This window comes from Danio rerio, chromosome 22 (genome assembly GCF_049306965.1).
Source record: "Danio rerio strain Tuebingen ecotype United States chromosome 22, GRCz12tu, whole genome shotgun sequence".
In the NCBI taxonomy this organism is placed as follows: domain Eukaryota; kingdom Metazoa; phylum Chordata; class Actinopteri; order Cypriniformes; family Danionidae; genus Danio; species Danio rerio.
In genome coordinates, this window is record NC_133197.1 from 6,958,477 (window position 1) to 6,980,513 (window position 22,037).

The 22,037-nt window shown below is 34.9% G+C and overlaps 1 protein-coding gene across 4 annotated transcripts in view; it reads left to right on the top strand.

Annotated features, from left to right (window-relative positions):
- Positions 1–22,028, top strand: part of LOC110437711 (CD48 antigen) — a 49,937-nt gene extending 27,909 nt beyond the window's left edge. The window contains exons 1-7 of one of the 4 annotated variants that reach the window (XM_073937152.1): positions 608–961; positions 6,253–6,576; positions 6,665–6,952; positions 9,363–9,473; positions 9,553–9,614; positions 12,698–12,778; positions 21,970–22,028. In XM_073937152.1, the coding sequence (XP_073793253.1) occupies positions 913–961; positions 6,253–6,576; positions 6,665–6,952; positions 9,363–9,473; positions 9,553–9,614; positions 12,698–12,745 (882 nt within the window). In that variant the 5' untranslated portion in view covers positions 608–912 and the 3' untranslated portion in view covers positions 12,746–12,778; positions 21,970–22,028. Of the gene's footprint in view, positions 1–607; positions 962–6,252; positions 6,577–6,664; positions 6,953–9,362; positions 9,474–9,552; positions 9,615–12,697; positions 13,059–21,969 lie in introns of those variants that run through there. The other 3 variants (XM_021469544.3, XM_073937151.1, XM_068216413.1) reach the window with 3 other exon arrangements.
- The last annotated feature ends 9 nt before the right edge of the window (positions 22,029–22,037 follow it).

Genomic DNA, 22,037 nt, shown 5'->3' on the forward strand with positions numbered 1-22,037 from the left:
TCTAAAGTGCTTTGAGCGTTAAGAAAGCATTAAATACAATGCAACAAATTATCCTACTATTATTATTAATATTATTATTATTATTATTATTATTATTATTATGAAGTTTGTTGGACTGAACAGGATTCATGTAAACACCTTATTTCTATATTTCTAAGCTATTGCTATCAGATTGAAACTGGTGACTTTAACTGGTCATTAGGAATTAAAGCAAACATTCACTTAATACTTAAACAGACAGAAACACAAGTCACAGTTTGCAATATTAATCTTTACATTTGTTGTTAGCTTTGATTATTTGACTCTTTCTGGAGTATTTATCAAAAAATAGCTCTGTTAGAAGAGATGAACAGGAAATCATCTTTTAGTGTCTGTTTGTCCAGAATTCACCTGACCAGAGGTTATTGTGCGTCTAAAGAAAATCAAACCACAGCAGGTTTCAGTTTGACTCGCGTTGAGTTGCTAATTATCACACCTCTGACAAAGTGAGATAGCTGACAGTTTCAACTCTGTTTTTTTTTCCATTAATCCCCTCTGCATGATTACAAAACCCTTTTTTAAATCTATAATTAAAAGATTCATTACATGATGACATAAGATTGTCACTGCATTACTGATTTTGCATACAGCATGTGTTCAGAGTGTGTGGTTGTAAACTATACAAGGCTCTGTCTGTACACATTTGCGCTTTAAAATATATTTTGGTCTTTAAAAAGCACAGAATAGCACCTAAAAGCTGCAAAAGTTAATCAGTACCACCCCGATGACAGCTTTTGTACCTTTATTTCTGAGAGTGTGTTGTGGGAGGACTCACAGACCAGATGAAGAAGCTGGGCTTCAGCGAATAATCACACTTTTTTTAAACACGCTTGCAAAAGTCAACACTCCAAAAGTCAAACACGCTTAAAGGAAATGGTTCACATTTTTGCTTCGTTCTTGTTGTGCTGGTGGCTTCCAATTGGTAAGTTATGAATGATTTATCAAATGACTTTTTCAATTTCAGATTATTATCTGCTAACATTATATACAGTTTATGCATTTTCTTTTAAATCCACAATGATTAAATTAATTATTGATCAGGGTGCCAGTTTTAAAATAATTTACAGTATACACTAATCTGAAACTATTGACCATTTTCACAACAGTGTTATGACGTGTTTAACAGTCATCATATTCTTAACTCATTAAAAGTTTTTAATACTTCAATTTATTTTAAAAATGTATAAACATTTGGCGTCACTATCGCCTCACAGCAAGAAGGTTACTGGTTCGAACCTCAGGTGGGTCAGTTGGCATTTCTGTGTGGAGTGCAAAGACATGCACTATAGGTAAATTGGGTAAGCTAAATTATCTGTAGTGTGTGCGAATGGGTGTTTATGGATGTTTTCCAGTGATGGGTCGCAGCTGGAAGGGCATATGCTGCACGCGTAAAACAAATGCTGGATAAATTGGCGGTTCATTCTGCTGTGGTGATCCCGGATTAATATAGGGACTAAGCTGAAGAAAAATTAATGAGTATTAAATGAGTATTTATGGATGTATTATATCATCTTTGAGTCAAATTACCAAACACGAATTGCAACTTGTTCGAGGTGTTTGTAATGCAGCGTCTATAAGGCAGGACAGTAAATTTGATGTTATTCTGTCCTCTGGCTGCAGTTATCAGTCTCACAGTTTTTTCCCTTTTTTTCTGACAGTCTTGATTAAAACCGTTGTGGGTTTTTTTTATTTGTATTATTTCAGCAAATAGGACTATAAAAAAATAATAAAAAAAAGATTTGAGATTTTTTGTGCTCTACCATTCTCCCACACAAGTTTACCCAACTATGACTATGTATGCTACTGAGAAACATGGAAATGCTAAAAGGGTCTATTGCAGTAAATTTTCTGATATATGCTTTTATCTTGAGTGAATTAAAGGCGACAAAAGAAGAAATTAAATTAGCAAAAGAGCAAAAATATGTTGGTTCTGCATAGTCTGTTGATGTGACTTTAAGGAAAGGAATGAAGTTGGCTGCAAATATCATCTATTCATTCACTTTCCCTTGGCTTAGTCTCTTATTTAAAAAGTGTCGCCACAGTGGAACGAACCACAACATACGCCAGAATATATTTTATACAGTAGATGCCTTTCCAGCCACAACGCAGTACTGGAAGACACCCATACACTCTGTCAAACTCAAACACACAATCTTATACAGAAAATGCTATGTTTACGCAATTCATCTATACACATGTCTGTGGACTGTTGGGAAAACCGAAGCACCTGGAGGAAACCCACGCAGAGGTCTGCACGGGACTGATTTTTTAAAAATCCTGCTCTTGCTAGTTTTTATTCCGCACCAGACCGCTCACATTGTATATTAAGTCTTTGTTCACCCGTTGCCCACTTAGAATATTTTCTACCAAACTGTTCCTGCTAAATTTAGATCTGGTTTCCAAAATCTCACATTTAATTTGGGTACTACCAAAATAGAGAGACAACAGATAAAGTGTAGGCTGTGCAAGGATTGTAGGCTAAATGTCAGTTTTATTTGCCCCTTTGTAATAAGTGCTACCTTAAACCTGAGCTTCCAGTCTTGTGATTGCTAAAGGGTAAAACTTTGAGATATTATCACATCGCGCAAAGGGTAATTGTTTTTTTCCATTTGTGTCTATGACACGTGAAACAGACTCCCATACAACAGACTTGCCTGATGTGGGTTTCCTAACAGTAAACTGACCGTTTTCTAATGCAAGCTGAACGTTCTTTAAGGACAGTGCATCTTCAGTTTGCTCTGCCATGGTAAAGCCCACTCTGAGGACTGTTATGCAGAAGATGTGTGAAAAAAAAAAAAAAAACATGAGCAGAAAGCCCTGATCATGCGTTCAGCATGTGTAACAGTCGTGAGCACTGGCTGCACTAGTGCTCAATTATAGTTGCATAAAATGGTACCGCAGAGCTTCCGAGATGCAAGTGTGTGCGTGTTCATATAGAACTATGAAGGAAGAGGTGTAGATTTAGCACTTTCGTTACCAAAAATAAGCATGTTTAAAAAACTAAATAAATAAATAAAAATTATCAGCGACAGGAGAGGACATCCTCACTACGCTGCTGCATAGGCCTACCTCACTGCACTGATCTGCTTTCCTTCTATCCCTGATGATGCTGGAGTTTGTACTCGGTGGTTACTCAAATTCCGTTGGGATCATTTCAGTCCTACAAAAACTACTATTGAGTAGTGCACATCCTAAAGATAATTTTACTTTTCTGGTGGACTGAAAAAAGGGAGTTATTCCTTGTGTTTTTGCATGAAACAACTATACCCTAACCACACCGAGAGCTTGGGATCATCAACCTAGATGCTCCATCTTAGAGACCTCTCTGTCTGACTACGAGATGAGAACCACAAACGGCACCAGATCATGTTTATATATCATGACTACATACATGTATGTGTAAATATATATTTTATAAACGCTAGATGCATTGTAATTTATTAATAGGATGAACAATGCAGCATTGTGTTTAATAATGGAGTATCTGTATTCAAACATGTTAGTGGTTACCAGGCAAAAGAGAGACTCAACTGATATTGAGAGAGTTTGCCTAATTGTGTGCGTTATGTTGATTAATATCTAAGAAATGCTAATGCTGTAGTAAATTAATATATTTTAAGGAAGTTTTATTGTATTATTACTACTATTCATTCATTCATTCATTCATTCATTTTCTTGTCGGCTTAGTCCCTTTATTATTCCGGGGTCGCCACAGCGGAATGAACCGCCAACTTATCCAGCAAGTTTTTACGCAGCTGATGCTCTTCCAGCTGCAACCCATCTCTGGGAAACATCCACAAACACACATTCACACACACACTCATACACTACGGACAATTTAGCCTACCCAATTCACCTGTATCGCACGTCTTTGGACTGTGGGGGAAACCGGAGCACCTGGAAGAAACCCACGTGGAGACAGGGAGAACATGCAAACTCCACACAGAAACGCCAACTGAGCCGAGGTTCGAACCAGCGACCCAGAGACCTTCTTGCTGTGGAGGCGACAGCACTACCTACTGCGCCACTGCCTCGCCTATTGCTACTTTATTACTAATATTTAAATTTACAATCTGTGATATTATACATCTCATATGCATGTATGCATGTTGTAAAGTGTGAGTGTGTTGAAAGCTTGTACTGTTGTCTGTTGAGAGACGCAAAACAGACTCGGCTGATATTAAGAGAGATTGCCTAATTGTGTGTTATGCAGAAGCAAAATGAAATCACCTTCACATGACCATGTTTGAGTCAAGCTTCTTTTTTAATAATAAAATAATGATTTTAACAACGCAGAGAAAAACCTTCATCTCTTCCGTCATAGTTCTATGCGACTGGATATGAACACACACACACTTGCAAATCGGAAGCTCACCGGTGCCATCTTGTACAAGTAGCCTATTAGAATGAGGAAATCACAGATACGCTATTCTGAAATAACGTCAGGACTCTACAGCCTGATCCCATTAAAATTACACCAGAGTTACCGACTGTTACGTGTTTATGATGTTAAAGTGGGATGCTGTAACATTTAAGTGAGACAGGTGTAATGTGTGCGACAGATCAAGAATGAGGCAAGGATCAGTTACTCTTATTTAAGCTTTTACTCAATATTGGAAAATTAGTTTAGAATCACACAACAACCATCATACTATGTTACTTAAAGCCAACGAAGTTCAACAAGCAAACTCGAATTATCACAGTAACAGATCAATCACAAAATAGATGAAGCATTTGCACAAACAAATTGCATGGAGCACAAAGGGTACCGCCGAGGCAGGGCGCACACCACACACTGGTCTGACAGGGCTTTAAATCCTTGCGGCTCGTCCTGGGATTGGTGGAACCGGACAGCGTCATAATGATGAAGGACAGAATAATAAACCAATAAGAAACCTAAGGGTTGAGCAAACGAAGAGGAGGGTGAAAAAAAAAGACAGAAAGAAAACATAAATCATAACACCGACCACTACCGCATTTTTAGGGAAATTTATTCCCACACCGCAAGAAATCTGGTTGGGTCCTGTGGTACATGAATGCAGACCTCTAAACCTACATGAAGTGTGGAGAACATGCAGAAATTCCAACTGGCCCAGTCGGGACTCAAAACAATGAACTTCTTGCTATGTAGCGACAGTGCCAACCACTGAGCCATCATTGCAAATATCAGTGTATTGAATTTGTTGTACATGGCTTCCAAGTGCAAACTGATGAACAGAGGGGAACCAGGTAAATTTGCTAGTTAAATGAGCTATATTAAAAAGACTTGTAACATCAAAATACCTTTAAGGCAAGTAATTTCACCCTGCGGCAATCTTTTAAATGCCTCTAAGTCAGTATGCTCGGGCACTCTGCTTGAATGGGGAAACATCAAATTCTTCAAAACTGTTAGTCAAGCTTACGATTACGATGCAGATTTGGAATCACCAATACATCTAAACAAAAACATAGGTCTCATAGGTTTTATTTCTAAACGCCAGAATTAAACAAAATCAGAATATTTTCAGGTTGTCCGAGCTAATGTGCATGCACACTCAAAAAGAAGGAGATCATGACACCAACCTCATTTATGGCTGATGCACATTATTATCCTGTGGATATTGATCGTCTGATCGCGCTGCTCTTCTGACGTAATTCACAACTTGGTCTTGATAGTGAATCTCTGGCAGAAATGACAGCAACTCTGTAAGTTTGTGGGTGTTCGAGTAGTTGCTGTGAAGTGATGTGCATTTCACAGGCGGGCTGTACCTCGTATTCATTTCATACAGATTACAAAATCAAAAAACTTTACTTTTAAATGAAGCAAGTGCACTTATAAAACAGAGTTTAAGCTTTATGTGGATATATTTCTTATGTCTGTGAAGCAAGTATTCACTGAGATTCCAGTGTGTTTGTTGATCAATAAACTGTTGTAATGTAAAAGCACCAGTCTGGTCCGAGTTTCTCCCCCCAAAAATCGTCAGTCTACAGCGATCGCTGATTGGCTTCTGTACTAGAAGGCGGGGCTTCATTTGCCATATTGACCGTTACACATTTCCTTATTCAAAACTATGCGAGTGACATGTCTCGTGTATTCTATAGTCTTTGGTAACATTACCAGATTATTCTTTTCAGCTTGTTACATTACAACGCCTTATATTTGCGTACATTCATCTGTTAATTAGGAGTACTTTAGAATCTTAATCTGAGTCTAAAGTGGTTTCTGTCCTTTAGGTGTGTTTGCTAAGAAACTAAAAGTGTCTGTGTCAGTGACTGAAGGAGATTCTGTTACTCTAAACTCTGGTGTTACTATAATACATTGGGAGAACATGCTGTGGAGTTTTGGAGCCGAAAACACTCTTATAGCTAAAATCAGCATTAAGGAGCAAATCTTCTCCACATTTGATGGCACTGACAGATTCAGAGACAGACTTAAGATGGACAGACAGACTGGATCTCTGACCATCACAAACATCACATCTGAAAATGCGGGAATTTATAATCTTGATATAAGCGGAAAAAAATGGCCATCAAAAATATTCAATGTTTCTGTTCATGGCGAGTAAAGTTCTTTAATCCTTCACAAATTCTTCAACAATTTACACTCAAACTCTGTACTGAAAATCTCTATTCTCATGTTTTCCAGCACGTCTGCTTGTTCCTGCCCTCATCTTCAACTCTTCTCTGTGTTCATCATCCCAGTATAATTATTCAGTGTTGTGTTCAGTGGTGAATGTGAGCGCTGTGAGTCTCTCCTGGTACAAAGGAAACAGTGTATTGTCCAGCATCAGTGTGTCTGATCTCAGCATCAGTCTCTCTCTACCTCTGGAGGTGGAATATCAAGATAACAACACCTACAGCTGTGTGATCAACAACACCATCAGCAACCAGACCACACATCTGGACATCAACACACTCTGCCAGCCGTGTCCAGGTATGTTGATTTTAACATTCAACCCCATGATTGTTAAACTACTATAAACAATCAGTAAAATGTTGTTGCTGTTTGTTTAACTGGGTACAATGAGTAGGTATTACTCTTCAACAGTTCATCCACTGAACGGGTGAGCAGCTATTCTGCTTTTTATGGGAAAGTATTTTACATTCTTTTTGTCTGCGCTATAATCGAACCCTAAAAATGTGCATTATGGTGCCAAATATGGGCAAACCCAATTGTTGTTTTTAATTTTAATTTAAAATAATGTAACCCAGCCGTTGTCCATATTTGACTCAAAGTTGAGTTCACAGTAAACACAATACACCACAATAAAAAAAGTCATAATAATTGCAATAGGTTGTTATTTATATATACGCAGCTCTAATGTTTTATTTGTTTCAACTCAAAATTTGGGTTTAAAAAAAGATTTAAATTTAATTAAAAAAATTAAATCCAACATTGGGTTTGTCAATTTATGACCCAGGTGGCGCAGTAAGTAGTGCTGTCGCCTCACAGCAGGAAGGTCGCTGGTTCAAGCTTCGCTGGGTCAGTTGGCATTTTTGTGTGGAGTTTACATGTTCTCCCAGTGCTGGTGTGGGTTTCCCCCACAGTCCAAACATATGCGTTATAGGTGAATTGAATAAACTAAATTGACTGCAGTGTATGTGTGTGAATGTGTGTGTATGATTGTTTCCCAATGATGGGTTACAGCTGGAAGGGCATCCGCTGCGTAAAACATAAGCTGGACCAGTTTGTGGTTCATTCTGCGGTGGCGACATTAAGAAAAGGACTAAGCCGAAAAGAAAATGAATGAATGAATTTATGATCCAACATTGGGTTAATACAACCCAGCATTTTAGTGACAAAATATTCAACTACAGTTTTGATTACAGACGATGAATGAGTGGACGGAGGAAAGGAGCCAGTGTGGAATAAAACGTCCAGCTCAAAGAGAAAAAGTTCAAAGTGCACTAATTTTAGTACATCCACTAAAATGGATGTAATGTTTGTCTAGACTAAAAAACTATCTGGATTCTTATAACCAAATGTTAGGTCAAATGTGGAAAAACCCAACCATTGGGTTTAAAAAATAAAATATTTAAAAATATTAAACAAGCGTTGTTGATAAAAAAAACAATAAAAAAAAAAACAATTTGAGATTGTACTTAAGCAAATGAAATGTAATTTCCCAGTCTGTTACTCTGTTGATTATAATCTGTAACTCCAATTAAGACTGTTCAGGTTTGATGGATGAACAATTTATTGTCAGTCTTAGAAATCTGTATAATCTGTGTCCAAAAGTGTCAATAATACGCTGCCTTCCTAAAACCTGTAAAAATAATCAATTAAAATAAAGGAGCTAATCTTATTTTCAATCCTCAAATCTAATTTAAATGAGGAAACATCTTTATTGCAAACTCTATTTTTGATTAAAGTAGAGGTTTATATTTTATAATATTATTAATACAAGTGTAAAAAGATTAGCAAGACAGTATCCATAAATGTTAAAGCAGCAGATTCTTATTGAGAGAGTGTGTGTGTGTGCCTAGTTTTTGTGGTGTAAAAATGGTTTAGCTGGCATGGCAATCATTGTATATAAAATATGAAGAAAATATGAAAAAGAAAATATTATTTCTTTCTGTTTGGAAAAAAAAACTTTTTTAAAAAATTGGAAAAAAAAAGATAAAAAAAAAAACTATTTTCATTTAGTTTTGGCCTGCTGTTAAAATTGTGCACGGGTCATTTTTGATCTGCAAGTCAACAGGAGAGAAAAGCTTAACTCAATTTTAAAGAAGATCTTGCAATGTGAAAATCTTTCAAAAATGCTGGATGCCATTTCAACCCAATTTGAGCAAATTATTGACACCTAAATGTTGGGTTAAATTGAGCATATAGTGTCAATAATAATAATAATAACCCAATGATTGATTGAGCACTTTTCTTTTTACCAAAATTGGGCTGATAGAATGGAACCCAATAGTATTAAGATAAGAGCACAAAGACCTCTCTTACACACTCTCTCTCTCTTAGACACACACACACAATACTTTATATAACACTTCACATAAAAGCCAGAAACTATGGACTGATGATCAACAGTAAGAAAAAAAATAAAGAAATAAAAAATGATTAAAAAAATATATAAAACTGTTCAAAAGAAAGCACAACGCCAAATGTACCTCACTTTTCACTACAGTATGTTACTGAATTATTTAAAGCATAATCCTATCACTTGATTTTTTCGTCTCAGTTCTTGTGATTGTAAATTTTCACACCAATTGCAACATAGTTTGACCCACAATAGTCGCATGCAGAAAAAGGTGAATGGGATACAGTGCAGCTGTTTGACTGTGTTGTCGATCAGACAGATTCATTTTCATCATTGACTTATTTTTATCTATTACAGATGAGGATCTGCATCTGTTCAACATTGTGTGGATTTGTGCTGCTGTTGGGTCTCTGTTGATTTTAGTGTCTGCCGTGATGTGCTGCATCTCCAAGAAATGTAGAAAAACAGGTTAGGTCTAAAATGTTTAAAGAAAATATTCACAAATATTATTGACATCATTGTTTTAACACATCTCTGTTTAATGCAGTTCATAACTGTGAGGAAGACCAATCTGATTCAACATTGTGTAAAGAAAAATCACGAAAAAAGGTAAGAAACTTCAATGACATCTAGCAATACGTTGGTGCAGTGTAAGTTAGTGCAGTTAAAGTTTGCTGATTGAAGTTTTGTGCTTGATGTGCATCAGAGAGTCAGTGAACAGCACTTGGCCAACTGTCATCATTTTTACCACTAAATACAGAACAGATCAAAAGAACAGTTTAAGCATGCTTTTACGTACATATGTGCCTATACTAAGCCCGAGTATGCCATTTTGCAAATTCTTTGCATTTTAAAAAAGGTATGTTTCATGTTGCGGATTATATAAATGTTTCAGAATTCTTTTTGTAACAAAAAAACAAAAAAAATCATTAAAAAGCTACTTAAATAATTACAGTAAAAATACATGTCTATAAAAAATGCATTGAACCTGTTTTTCATTTTTAATCAGTCCATTTCCTGCTATGTAACGGGTGTAGTGATGGTTTTTCATGGGCAGATTTAACCATTAAGCAAGCAGTCGCTTAGGCCCCCAGAACTCTTGCAGGACCACAATAAATATATAGATGTTTAAATAATATCTATAATCTATATATAATATTGCTATCTGTCCTATTTTATACAGTCAGAGTCAAGCTATTACAATTTTAACAATTAAATATTATTAATATATGATAAAATCAAATTTTAATAAATGTAATGTTACGTAATAATTTAATATATCCACGACCCCAATCTACGAGCAGTTCAGCAGTCAAATTTATAAAAACCACATATTTATTATTTATTTTTATTATTTTTAGTTTTAAACTCTTAAAAAAATAAATAAATAAAACAATTTAAATATAGTGATAACATGTAGAAAAGGAAATTGAGTGATATATATACAAAATAGATAATATAAAAATAAAATAACTCATAAAAATAAACAAATAAATAAAAATAAATAAATAAATAATAAATAAATAAATAAAAATAAATATAAATAAAAAATAAAAATAAATAAATAAATATATAAAAAAAGAAAACAGCAACGGTTTCAGAACAGCTGATCTGAGTTGGGTCAATCAACTGAGTAGACCAACTCAGAGTTAAGCGCGCGCACCACAACTAAAAAGGTATTATCAATGGAGCGCAGATTTTACGAGTGACTATTGCAATATCTTGCATAAGAGATCACCATTTCTTCTCCAGCTGAATTTGCCAGTATGAACAGTTAAAAGCAACACATGTCTGCAGCATGACGATATCGATCGGAACCTCTATAATGGCAGTCTATGGGACTGTTGCTAGAGTGCCGTATCTGGTTGTTAGGGGTGTGGCTAGAAAGTTAAAAGCTCATGAGTTATTGGTAGTTTGGTAGTCTGAGTTAAATGAGCCCAGTTAAAAGTCTGTGCGACAGTTTCATGTAGAGTTATGAGCTCACAAAGTTTGACCCAATGTAAAGTCAATGAGAGTTTCTAGGGTCCCAAAAGTGGTTGCTAGGGTGTGGCCAGAAAGTTAAAAGCTCATCAGTTATTGGCAGTTAGGTAGTCTGAGTTAAATAAGCCCAGTTAGAAGTCTGTTGGACAGTCTGATGCAGAGTTATGAGGTCACAAAGTTTGGTCCAATGTTAAGTCAATGGGATTTTTCCGACGGTCCCGGGACGTTTTTCGGAAAACCGAAAGTCGGATCAGTTGGAAAAGATATAGCAACCAGAGTCAAACCAGTTTGGAGGTCTGGTGTGAGTTTGGTGGTCATAGCTTGAAAGCTCTAGGAGGAGATAGAGTTTAATTTTTAGTCTCAGAAGAAAAATAGGATAACAATAGTCTGGCTTGCTACACAAGCCAGCCTAATTAATCTAGGCTACTTGTCCCTGTTGAAGGTCAGTGAATTTAAGCTTTATTTATTAAAAAAGGACAAGCCATTCTCGTCCACGACTTTGTTCTTTGTGTGACTGGAAATGTAGGCAATAGCTATGTTTCCATCGAATATTATTAATTAAATTTATGTGCAAAACTGGATTATCGCATAAAAGATATGTGCCAATTAAGCAGCATTTCCATCCAACGAGTCAAAGAGAACAAAATCGTCACTTCCTGATTAAACGGGCACCAAATATTAACAGTAAAAGCTGAATTTACTGCGGTAGAAGAAGCTGCGGCAGCGTCAATCTTTTCTATGTTTAATAAATGTACTTGCGCCTCAGAAGACAATGCTGACACACAATGAACATGTGGGGGCCTTTGAAGCCATGAGACGCGGAGAACAGAAGCTCTTGACATGCTCCAGACGCTCTGGAGGTCATTAATAAAATAAAACCATTAATACTGAAATGGTTAAGGATTTTTAGAATGAATGAGCAAAACAACATTTAAGATGTGTTACAGTGTGCTCAGCCTGCTGGTTTGTCCGTTCACACACATTTTCATCATCAAAAAACAAACCTTTTTTAAAATGTACATGATGAAATTTGTTCAGTAAAAGTGTTTTCATTGTAGTTTATGCGCATCTTTTCTATTGAATAAAAGTTTATCCTACTCAGTTATGTGCGGGTTTTTTATGCATATTTTAAAAAAGTTGTGTATCATGACGTTTCCATCAATCGTTTTTATGCACATCTCCAAAATGAGCATTAAAATAGGTGGGTGGAAACGTAAGGCTAAGGTGAGAAATACCGCTTTATCTTTAAAAAAGGGGAGGAGACCAACAAGAACTCAGAGTTTAGAGAATAAAACCTGCCCCTGACCAGGTTAGATTCACAGAGTAAGTGACCACGGTAACTGACTCTGAGTTAAAGTTACCTCTCGTTCAGAAACAGGCTTAATTTACTCTGCTTTGTCGAGTTTAACAAACCTGCCATTTTGAAACTGAAAGCCCAGAGTTTCTCTCATTTCAGGGTTAAAATACTCCGAGTTTTCACTTAACCTCCTTTCTGAAAAGGCCCCTGATCAACTTTGGGAGTAAAACACGTTTGGTTCTACATGTGTTTGGGATTAGCAGCCTATACTGAATAAATTATTTTTATAGTATAATAATACATTATCATTATTATTAGAAAAGCAATGTAATTTAGAGAGAAATATAGACTGGCCTATACATTTTCTGTTGTTATAACATAAGATTTCTGACTGAGTTTTTTTTTTTCCTTGCAGAAATCAGACATGCAGGCTGTTTATTACAATGTCCCTAAAAGACGGTGATAGTATCTAGCCTATAGGCTTACTAGAACCAGTGTAAGAGCTCAGCTTTCATCTTTCATCAATCCTTTTGGTTTCATTTCAACGCTTACTTTCTGCACAGATAACTGTTTTGTTTTGTCCTTGCATATTTGGTGTAATATTATTATTATAAATTTATTGTAATCATTTTGTTTGTATTTATAAGTTTAACCAATAGCACTTAGAAATGTAACTGTAATGTAAATGTAATGTAAATGTAAAAAAAAATCTATTTGAGTTTACTGTGTGTATAAATGTACATTAGCTATTAAATACTGGTCACATCCTTCACTTTATTTCTTTCTGTTATTAACTGTTATGGTTTTTATTATTTTTTCAAACAACTAATTGAATATGGAGAATCGCAATGTTGTTTACATCATAAGACATTATCAAACGTATGGAACAAAATCAATGCCAAAAGTCTTGAATTAAAAAGCTTGTTGAATATCACAAACTGAAAAAAATAATACACCATATTAACAAGTTCTTGCATTTTAATGACTTGAATTCCAGGGTTTGTATTTTTAGGTCCTGAAATTTAACATATCTGTTTATTTAAGCTTTGAATATTTCAACGAAAAATATTTCAAACACGTTTTCATACTTAAAAATTCAATAATTCATATTCAATTTTCAGATTTCACTTACAAAATATTCAATGCCCTTTAAAAATACGATGTATAATATTCAAATGGTAATTTTCAGTTCATTTTATTTCAGTTCAAATATTCGCTTCCATAAATTCAGTGGATCAAATTCGACTGTTAAAATTCAACATTACATCCGGGAACTGCAGGAAAAGCAATAGATTGCAGATTGAAGATCGCCAGCTGCTCTAGCTTTCACCAGCAGGTAGAGATGGAATAATGTAAGATTTTTAACCCAGTAAACAGGCGAGAAAAAGGCTATTAAAGGCACAAAAGTAGCATTTAATATTAATATCAATGCTTTGGACATTATAAATGATAAAAAGTATGAGTAAAATGCGTAAATGAGGTTTTAGTCATCTATATTTGCCCTTATGTAACGGAAGCCAGCTGGTGATCGCGTAAATCTCAGTTCTCCGATCCAGTGACAGACGTTGTTCTGCAATCTTATCGGAGCTTGTCTCCCATGCCAGCTCGCTCCCTGCTCGGACCGGTGCAGTTACTTGCACATAAACCGTCTTTTGATGAATATGATGTTACACATTTTCTATCTTTATTGACTCTTTCTTCCATAGACGTGAAGTATTATATTGAAAGAATATAAACGTAAGAGAAACAGGAGAGGAAATATTATAATAATACAAAATAGATAAACATTGACAGGGCTAAGAACAATTACGAACAAAGATATTCAAAAGCAGAGAGATTTTATGAGAATGTCACACAAAACAGTTTACTTAGAACTGTTAAACAGTGCAGGTATGATTTAAGGTTGGTTATGGATGGGGCGTCTGATTTAAAATAATTTAACAAAACGTGCGAATGCATTAAAGGAGCGTCTTCAGTTATTATTTAAACGCAGCTATGTCTGGATTGGGATAGGTTATATAATTCCATTATTTAAATTATGATTGTTAATATTAACATTTTATGACGTGTATTTGGGCTATTGCGCTTAAATAAGTCATCCTTCTAAATTAATATTTCTATCCTTTTTATCACTCTGCCTGTCTTTCTCTTCTTTTTTTCTAATTATTGGGGTTCTGCCACGTTTGCAAAATGTCTTAGTTTGTCCAGAATATTGCTTTTCCTCTAAAATAGAGACGAAGCAGAAGGAAAATGAATGAATTGATGAATGAATGAAATGATTGACGTTTTTTTGCATGTGCGGTGTGGCTTGCACACGACAAAGTCGAACGAGTGGCCGCGAGCTCCGGTGGCCGGTCAGAGCGCCGCATATCATACTTAAGAGATGCTGGATGGCTGCCAATATATGATAGGAATTCTTACAAAGTTTCAGGTGATATCTGGGCTTGTGCATAATAATGTAAAATAAAAGTGAAAGTCATGACATTTGGCTAATCATAGGAATAGCCTACAAGAGTGTTTCGATTATTATCATGACATGTCATGCTTGGGATTATATGAATAACACCTTGCTGTTTACCATTTCCGAAAGTGGAGCTGACTTCGGCGCGAAATTGCTTGTATAATTGTAAAAAGAGTGATGAATATTAATGGATTTCTTATATCTGTCATTTCTGATAATATAATTGATTTAACTAGTGTGAGAGTATCCAACACTCATTTAGCAAAAATGCATCCAGAATCCTAAACCAATAACTTTGTCAAGCAAAAATTATGATTTTATAGGCTACTGATTTTTTTTAAAACAAGAAAAAAAATACTTAGCTACCCTAGCAATTGTTTATTTAAATATGACCATCTCAAAATATAAAATAAAAACATAATGGTTTGACTTTGTGAAATCATAAAACAGACTTGCCGAAAAGAGTTATTAGAATAAATGAGCAAATACATTCTCTCCAGTAGATGGCGATTACAGCTCAGTAATGATTCCATAATGATGAACAGAGCTGCTTTGCAGGAACCCCTCAACCACGCATGTCAAACCACGCATTCTGAACATTAATCTTATGAAACTAGCTGAAGTGACAACTATATTAAATTTAAACCAGTTTAAATAAGTTTATATGTTTAATAACTGCAAAAAAGATCAACATTGCTAATCATAAAATACAAACGGTTGCTGAAAAGTTATAAATATTGGTTTTCTCATTTAATACTGAAAACAAATTAAAGTCAGTTATAACTGCCTATTATCAAACCACAGGCGACTCATTTTATTACTTATAATTGGCTGCGACATTGCCACATTTGCGTTAATACATTTTTCTCGCCTATAGGCTACATAACAATAAAACAATATTCTGGACAAACTAAGACATTTTGCAAACGTTTAACCGTGGCAGAACCCCAATAATTAGAAAAAAAGAAGAGAAAGACAGGCAGAGTGATAAAAAGGATAGAAATATTAATTTAGAAGGATGACTTATTTAAGCGCAATAGCCCAAATACACGTCATAAAATGTTAATATTAACAATCATAATTTAAATAATGGAATTATATAACCTATCCCAATCCAGACATAGCTGCGTTTAAATAATAACTGAAGACGCTCCTTTAATGCATTCGCACGTTTTGTTAAATTATTTTAAATCAGACGCCCCATCCATAACCAACCTTAAATCATACCTGCACTGTTTAACAGTTCTAAGTAAACTGTTTTGTGTGACATTCTCATAAAATCTCTCTGCTTTTGAATATCTTTGTTCGTAATTGTTCTTAGCCCTGTCAATGTTTATCTATTTTGTATTATTATAATATTTCCTCTCCTGTTTCTCTTACGTTTATATTCTTTCAATATAATACTTCACGTCTATGGAAGAAAGAGTCAATAAAGATAGAAAATGTGTAACATCATATTCATCAAAAGACGGTTTATGTGCAAGTAACTGCACCGGTCCGAGCAGGGAGCGAGCTGGCATGGGAGACAAGCTCCGATAAGATTGCAGAACAACGTCTGTCACTGGATCGGAGAACTGAGATTTACGCGATCACCAGCTGGCTTCCGTTACATAAGGGCAAATATAGATGACTAAAACCTCATTTACGCATTTTACTCATACTTTTTATCATTTATAATGTCCAAAGCATTGATATTAATATTAAATGCTACTTTTGTGCCTTTAATAGCCTTTTTCTCGCCTGTTTACTGGGTTAAAAATCTTACATTATTCCATCTCTACCTGCTGGTGAAAGCTAGAGCAGCTGGCGATCTTCAATCTGCAGTCTATTGCTTTTCCTGCAGTTCCCGGATGTAATGTTGAATTTTAACAGTCGAATTTGATCCACTGAATTTATGGAAGCGAATATTTGAACTGAAATAAAATTAACTGAAAATTACCATTTGAATATTATACATCGTATTTTTAAAGGGCATTGAATATTTTGTAAGTGAAATCTGAAAATTGAATATGAATTATTGAATTTTTAAGTATGAAAACGTGTTTGAAATATTTTTCGTTGAAATATTCAAAGCTTAAATAAACAGATATGTTAAATTTCAGGACCTAAAAATACAAACCCTGGAATTCAAGTCATTAAAATGCAAGAACTTGTTAATACGGTGTATTATTTTTTTCAGTTTGTGATATTCAACAAGCTTTTTAATTCAAGACTTTTGGCATTGATTTTGTTCCATAACTTTTTCAGTTTCAGATTATTATCTGCTAAAGTTAAATACAGCATATGAATTTTTTTTTTAATCCACAATGATCAAATTAATTATTGGTCACTCTTCTTTAAATTCACATCTCATTTTCCGGTGCCAGTTTTAAATTAATTTACAGTACATTAATCTGAAACTATGGACCCTTTTCACAAGCATTTTCACAACCCTTTTCACAAGTGTTTAACAGTCATCATAATCTTAACTCAATGAAAGTTTTTAATGTTTTAATTTATTAAAAGAAATAAAATTAAAAATGTATGAACATTTGGCGTCACGATCGCCTCACAGCAAGAAGGTCACTGGTTTGAACCTCGGGTGGGTCAGTTGGCATTTCTGTGTGAAGTGCAAAGACATGCAGTATAGGTGAATGGGATAAGCTAAATTGTCTGAAGTGTATGAGTGTGAATGGGTGTGTATGGATGTTTCCCAGTTATGGGTTGCAGCTGGAATAGAATCCGCTGCGTAAAACATATGCAGGATAAGTAGGCGGTTCATTCTGCTGTGATGACCCCAGATTAATAAAGGGACTATGCCGAAGAAATATTAATGGATTGAATGAGCATTTATGGATGTATTATGTCATCTTTGTGTCAAACTAGAAAAAACGAATTGCCACTTGCGCGAGGCGTTTTTAATGCAGCGTCTAAGGCAGGACAGTAAATTTGATGTTATTCTGTCTTCTGGCTGCAGTTATCAGTTTTCCTTTTTTCTGATAGTCTTGATAACACCATTGTGGCGTTTTTATTTTATTTATTATTATTTCAGCAAACAGGATTGTAAAAAAAAAAAAAAAAAAAAGAAAAAAAAGATTTGTTGTGCTTTACCATTCACTCTAAGTTTACCCAACTATGACAGAGTATGCCACTGAGAAACACGAAAATGTGAAAAGGGTCTATTAAATTAAATTTTCTGATATATGCTTTTATCTTGAGTGACTTAAAGATTACAAAAAAAGAAATTAAATTAGTAAAAGAACAAAAATATGTTGGTGCTGCATAGTCTGTTGTGAATTTAAGTAAAGGAATGAAGATAGTTGCAAATATCGTTCATTTATTTTCCCTTGGCTTAGTCTCTTATTTATCAAGTGTCACCACAGTGGAATGAACCGCAAACTATGCCAGAATATGTTTTATACAGTAGATGCCTTTCCAGCCACAACGCAGTACTGGGAAACACCCATACACTCTCTCACTCTCCAAAAGGCCAATTTTGTTTACCTAATTCATCCATACACATGTCTTTGGACTGTTGGGAAAACTACTTTGTTTTGTCCTTGCATATTTGGTGTAATATTATTATTATAAATTTATTGTAATCATTTTGTTTGTATTTATAAGTTTAACCAACAGCACTTAGAAATGTAACCACAAAAAAAAAAAAAAATCTATTTGAGTTTACTGTGTGTATAAATGTACATTAGCTATTTACATGATAAAGTATGCTATAAATAAACAGGTTGTTTATAGTGTTGGCGCCAAATACCCAGTAGTGAAAAAGAAAGTATTTTTATCACACTTTGCTAGGTAAATGTAAAATGTAAGAGGTATGTTAAAAAAACATGGTAGGGATTACCATGACACACAGAGTTTCATTCTGAATTTTAAAATGAACACAATGTTAATGTTTTTATTGATTTATTTAGCTTAAATGTCACATTTAATACTATTGGACCAATGAGATTGGTATGTGAGTGCAAGTAATGATTGGTGGTTTTCAAGAACACACATTTGTATAATGACATGATCTGTAGTATTTCAGTGTTAAGGTCGTTAATGAGGACGAGCCTCGTGTCCTTAGGGCTCAATTTTCCTTTAAACCTCTTTATAAAAAAAATAATAATAATAATAATATTCGCTGACGATACTGAACTATACCTTTCATTCGTACCTGCTTTATTTAATCTTTTTGAATTTTATAAAATGATTTATGATTCTATTTTTCGAATCAGCTATTAATGTACCATTATTATACTACATTACATCTAAAGTGCTTTGAGCGTTAAGAAAGCATTAAATACAATGCAACAAATTATTCTACTATTATTATTATTATTATTATTATTATGAAGTTTGTTGGACTGAACAGGATTCATGTAAACACCGTATTTCTATATTTCTAAGCTATTGCTATCAGATTGAAACTGGTGACTTTAACTGGTCATTAGGAATTAAAGCAAACATTCACTTAATACTTAAACAGACAGAAACACAAGTCACAATTTGCAATATTAATCTTTACATTGGCTGTTAGCTTTGATTATTTGACTCTTTCTGGGGTATTTATCAAAAAATAGCTCTGTTAGAAGAGATGAACAGGAAATCATCTTTTAGTGTCTGTTTGTCCAGAATTCACCTGACCAGAGGTTATTGTGCGTCTAAAGAAGATCAAACCACAGCAGGTTTCAGTTTGACTCGCGTTGAGTTGCTAATAATCACACCTCTGACAAAGTGAGATAGCTGACAGTTTCAACTCTGTTTTTTTTTTTCCATTAATTACCTCTGCATGATTACAAACCCTTTATTAAATCTATTATTAAAAGATTCATTACATTATGACATAAGATTGTCACTGCATTACTGATTTTGCATACAGCATGTGTTCAGAGTGTGTGGTTGTAAACTATACAAGGCTCTATCTGTACACATTTGCGCTTTAAAATATATTTTGGTCTTTAAAAAGCACAGAATAGCACCTAAAAGCTGCAAAAGTTAATCCGTACCACTCCGATGACAGCTTTTGTACCTTTACTTCTGAGAGTGTGTTGTGGGAGGACTCACAGACCAGATGAAGAAGCTGGGCTTCAGCGAATAATCACACTTTACAAACACGCTTGCAAAAGTCAACACTCCAAAAGTCAAACACGCTTAAAGGAAATGGTTCACATTTTTGCTTTGTTCTTGTTGTGCTGGTGGCTTCCAATTGGTAAGTTATGAATGATTTATCAAAAGACATTTTCAGTTTCAGATTATTATCTGCTAAAGTTAAATACAGCATATGAATTTTTTTTTTAATCCACAATGATCAAATTAATTATTGGTCACTATTCTTTATATTCACATCTCATTTTCCGGTGCCAGTTTTAAATTAATTTACAGTATACAATAATCTGAAACTATGGACCCTTTTCACAAGCATGTTATGACGTGTTTAACAGTCATCATTATCTTAACTCAATGAAAGTTTTTAATGTTTTAATTTATTAAAAAAAATAAAATAAAAAAATGTATGAACATTTGGCGTCACGATCGCCTCACAGCAAGAAGGTCACTGGTTTGAACCTCGGGTGGGTCAGTTGGCATTTCTGTGTGAAGTGCAAAGACATGCAGTATAGGTGAATGGGATAAGCTAAATTGTCTGAAGTGTATGAGTGTGAATGGGTGTGTATGGATGTTTCCCAGTTATGGGTTGCAGCTGGAATAGAATCCGCTGCCTAAAACATATGCAGGATAAGTTGGCGGTTCATTCTGCTGTGATGACCCCAGATTAATAAAGGGACTATGCCGAAGAAATATTAATGGATTGAATGAGCATTTATGGATGTATTATGTCATCTTTGTGTCAAATAAGAAAAAACGAATTGCCACTTGCGCGAGGCGTTTTTAATGCAGCGTCTAAGGCAGGACAGTAAATTTGATGTTATTCTGTCTTCTGGCTGCAGTTATCAGTTTTCCTTTTTTCTGATAGTCTTGATAACACCATTGTGGCGTTTTTATTTTATTTATTATTATTTCAGCAAACAGGATTGTAAAAGAAAAAAGAAAAAAAAGATTTGTTGTGCTTTACCATTCACTCTAAGTTTACCCAACTATGACAGAGTATGCCACTGAGAAACACGAAAATGTGAAAAGGGTCTATTAAATTAAATTTGATATATGCTTTTATCTTGAGTGACTTAAAGACGACAAAAGAAGAAATTAAATTAGCAAAAGAACAAAAATATGTTGGTGCTGCATAGTCTGTTGTGAATTTAAGTAAAGGAATGAAGATAGTTGCAAATATCGTTCATTTATTTTCCCTTGGCTTAGTCTCTTATTTATCATCAAGTGTCACCACAGTGGAATGAACCGCAAACTATGCCAGAATATGTTTTATACAGTAGATGCCTTTCCAGCCACAACGCAGTACTGGGAAACACCCATACACTCTCTCACTCTCCAAAAGGCCAATTTTGTTTACCTAATTCATCTATACACATGTCTTTGGACTGTTGGGAAAATTGAAGCACCCGGAGGAAACCAAGGCAGAGGTCTGCACAGGACTGATTTTTTAAAATCCTGCTCTGGCTAGGTTTTATTCCGCACCAGACCGCTCACATTGTATATTCAGTCTTTGTTCACCCCTTGCCACTTAGAATATTTTTCTATTAAACTGTTCCTGCTAAATTTAGATCTGGTTTCCAAAATCTCACATTTAAATTGGGTACTACCAAAATAGAGAGACAACAGATAAAGTGTAGGCTGTGCAAGGATTGTAGGCTAAATGTCAGTTTTATTTGCCCCTTTGTGATAAGTGCTACCTTAAACCTGAGCTTCCAGTCTTGTGACTGCTAAAGGGTAAAACATTGAGATATTATCACATCGCGCAAAGGGTAATTTCAATCTCAAGTATTCACTGAGATTCCAGTGTGTTTGTTGATCAATAAACTGTTGTAATGTAAAAGCCCCAGTCTGGTCCGAGTTTCTCCCCCCAAAAATCGTCAGTCTACAGCGATCGCTGATTGGCTTCTGTACTAGTAGGCGGGGCTTCATTCGCCATATTGACCGTTACACATTTCCTTATTCAAAACTATGCGAGTGACATGTCTCGTGTATTCTATAGTCTTTGGTAACATTACCAGATTTTTCATTTTCGGCTTGTTACATTTCAATGCCTTTAATGTAATATATTTGCATACATTTATCTGTTAATTAGGAGTACTCTAGATACTTAATCTGAGTGTAAAGTGGTTTCTGTCCTTCAGGTGTGCTTGCTAAGAAAGTAAAAGTGTCTGTGTCAGTGACTGAAGGAGATTCTGTTACTCTAAACTCT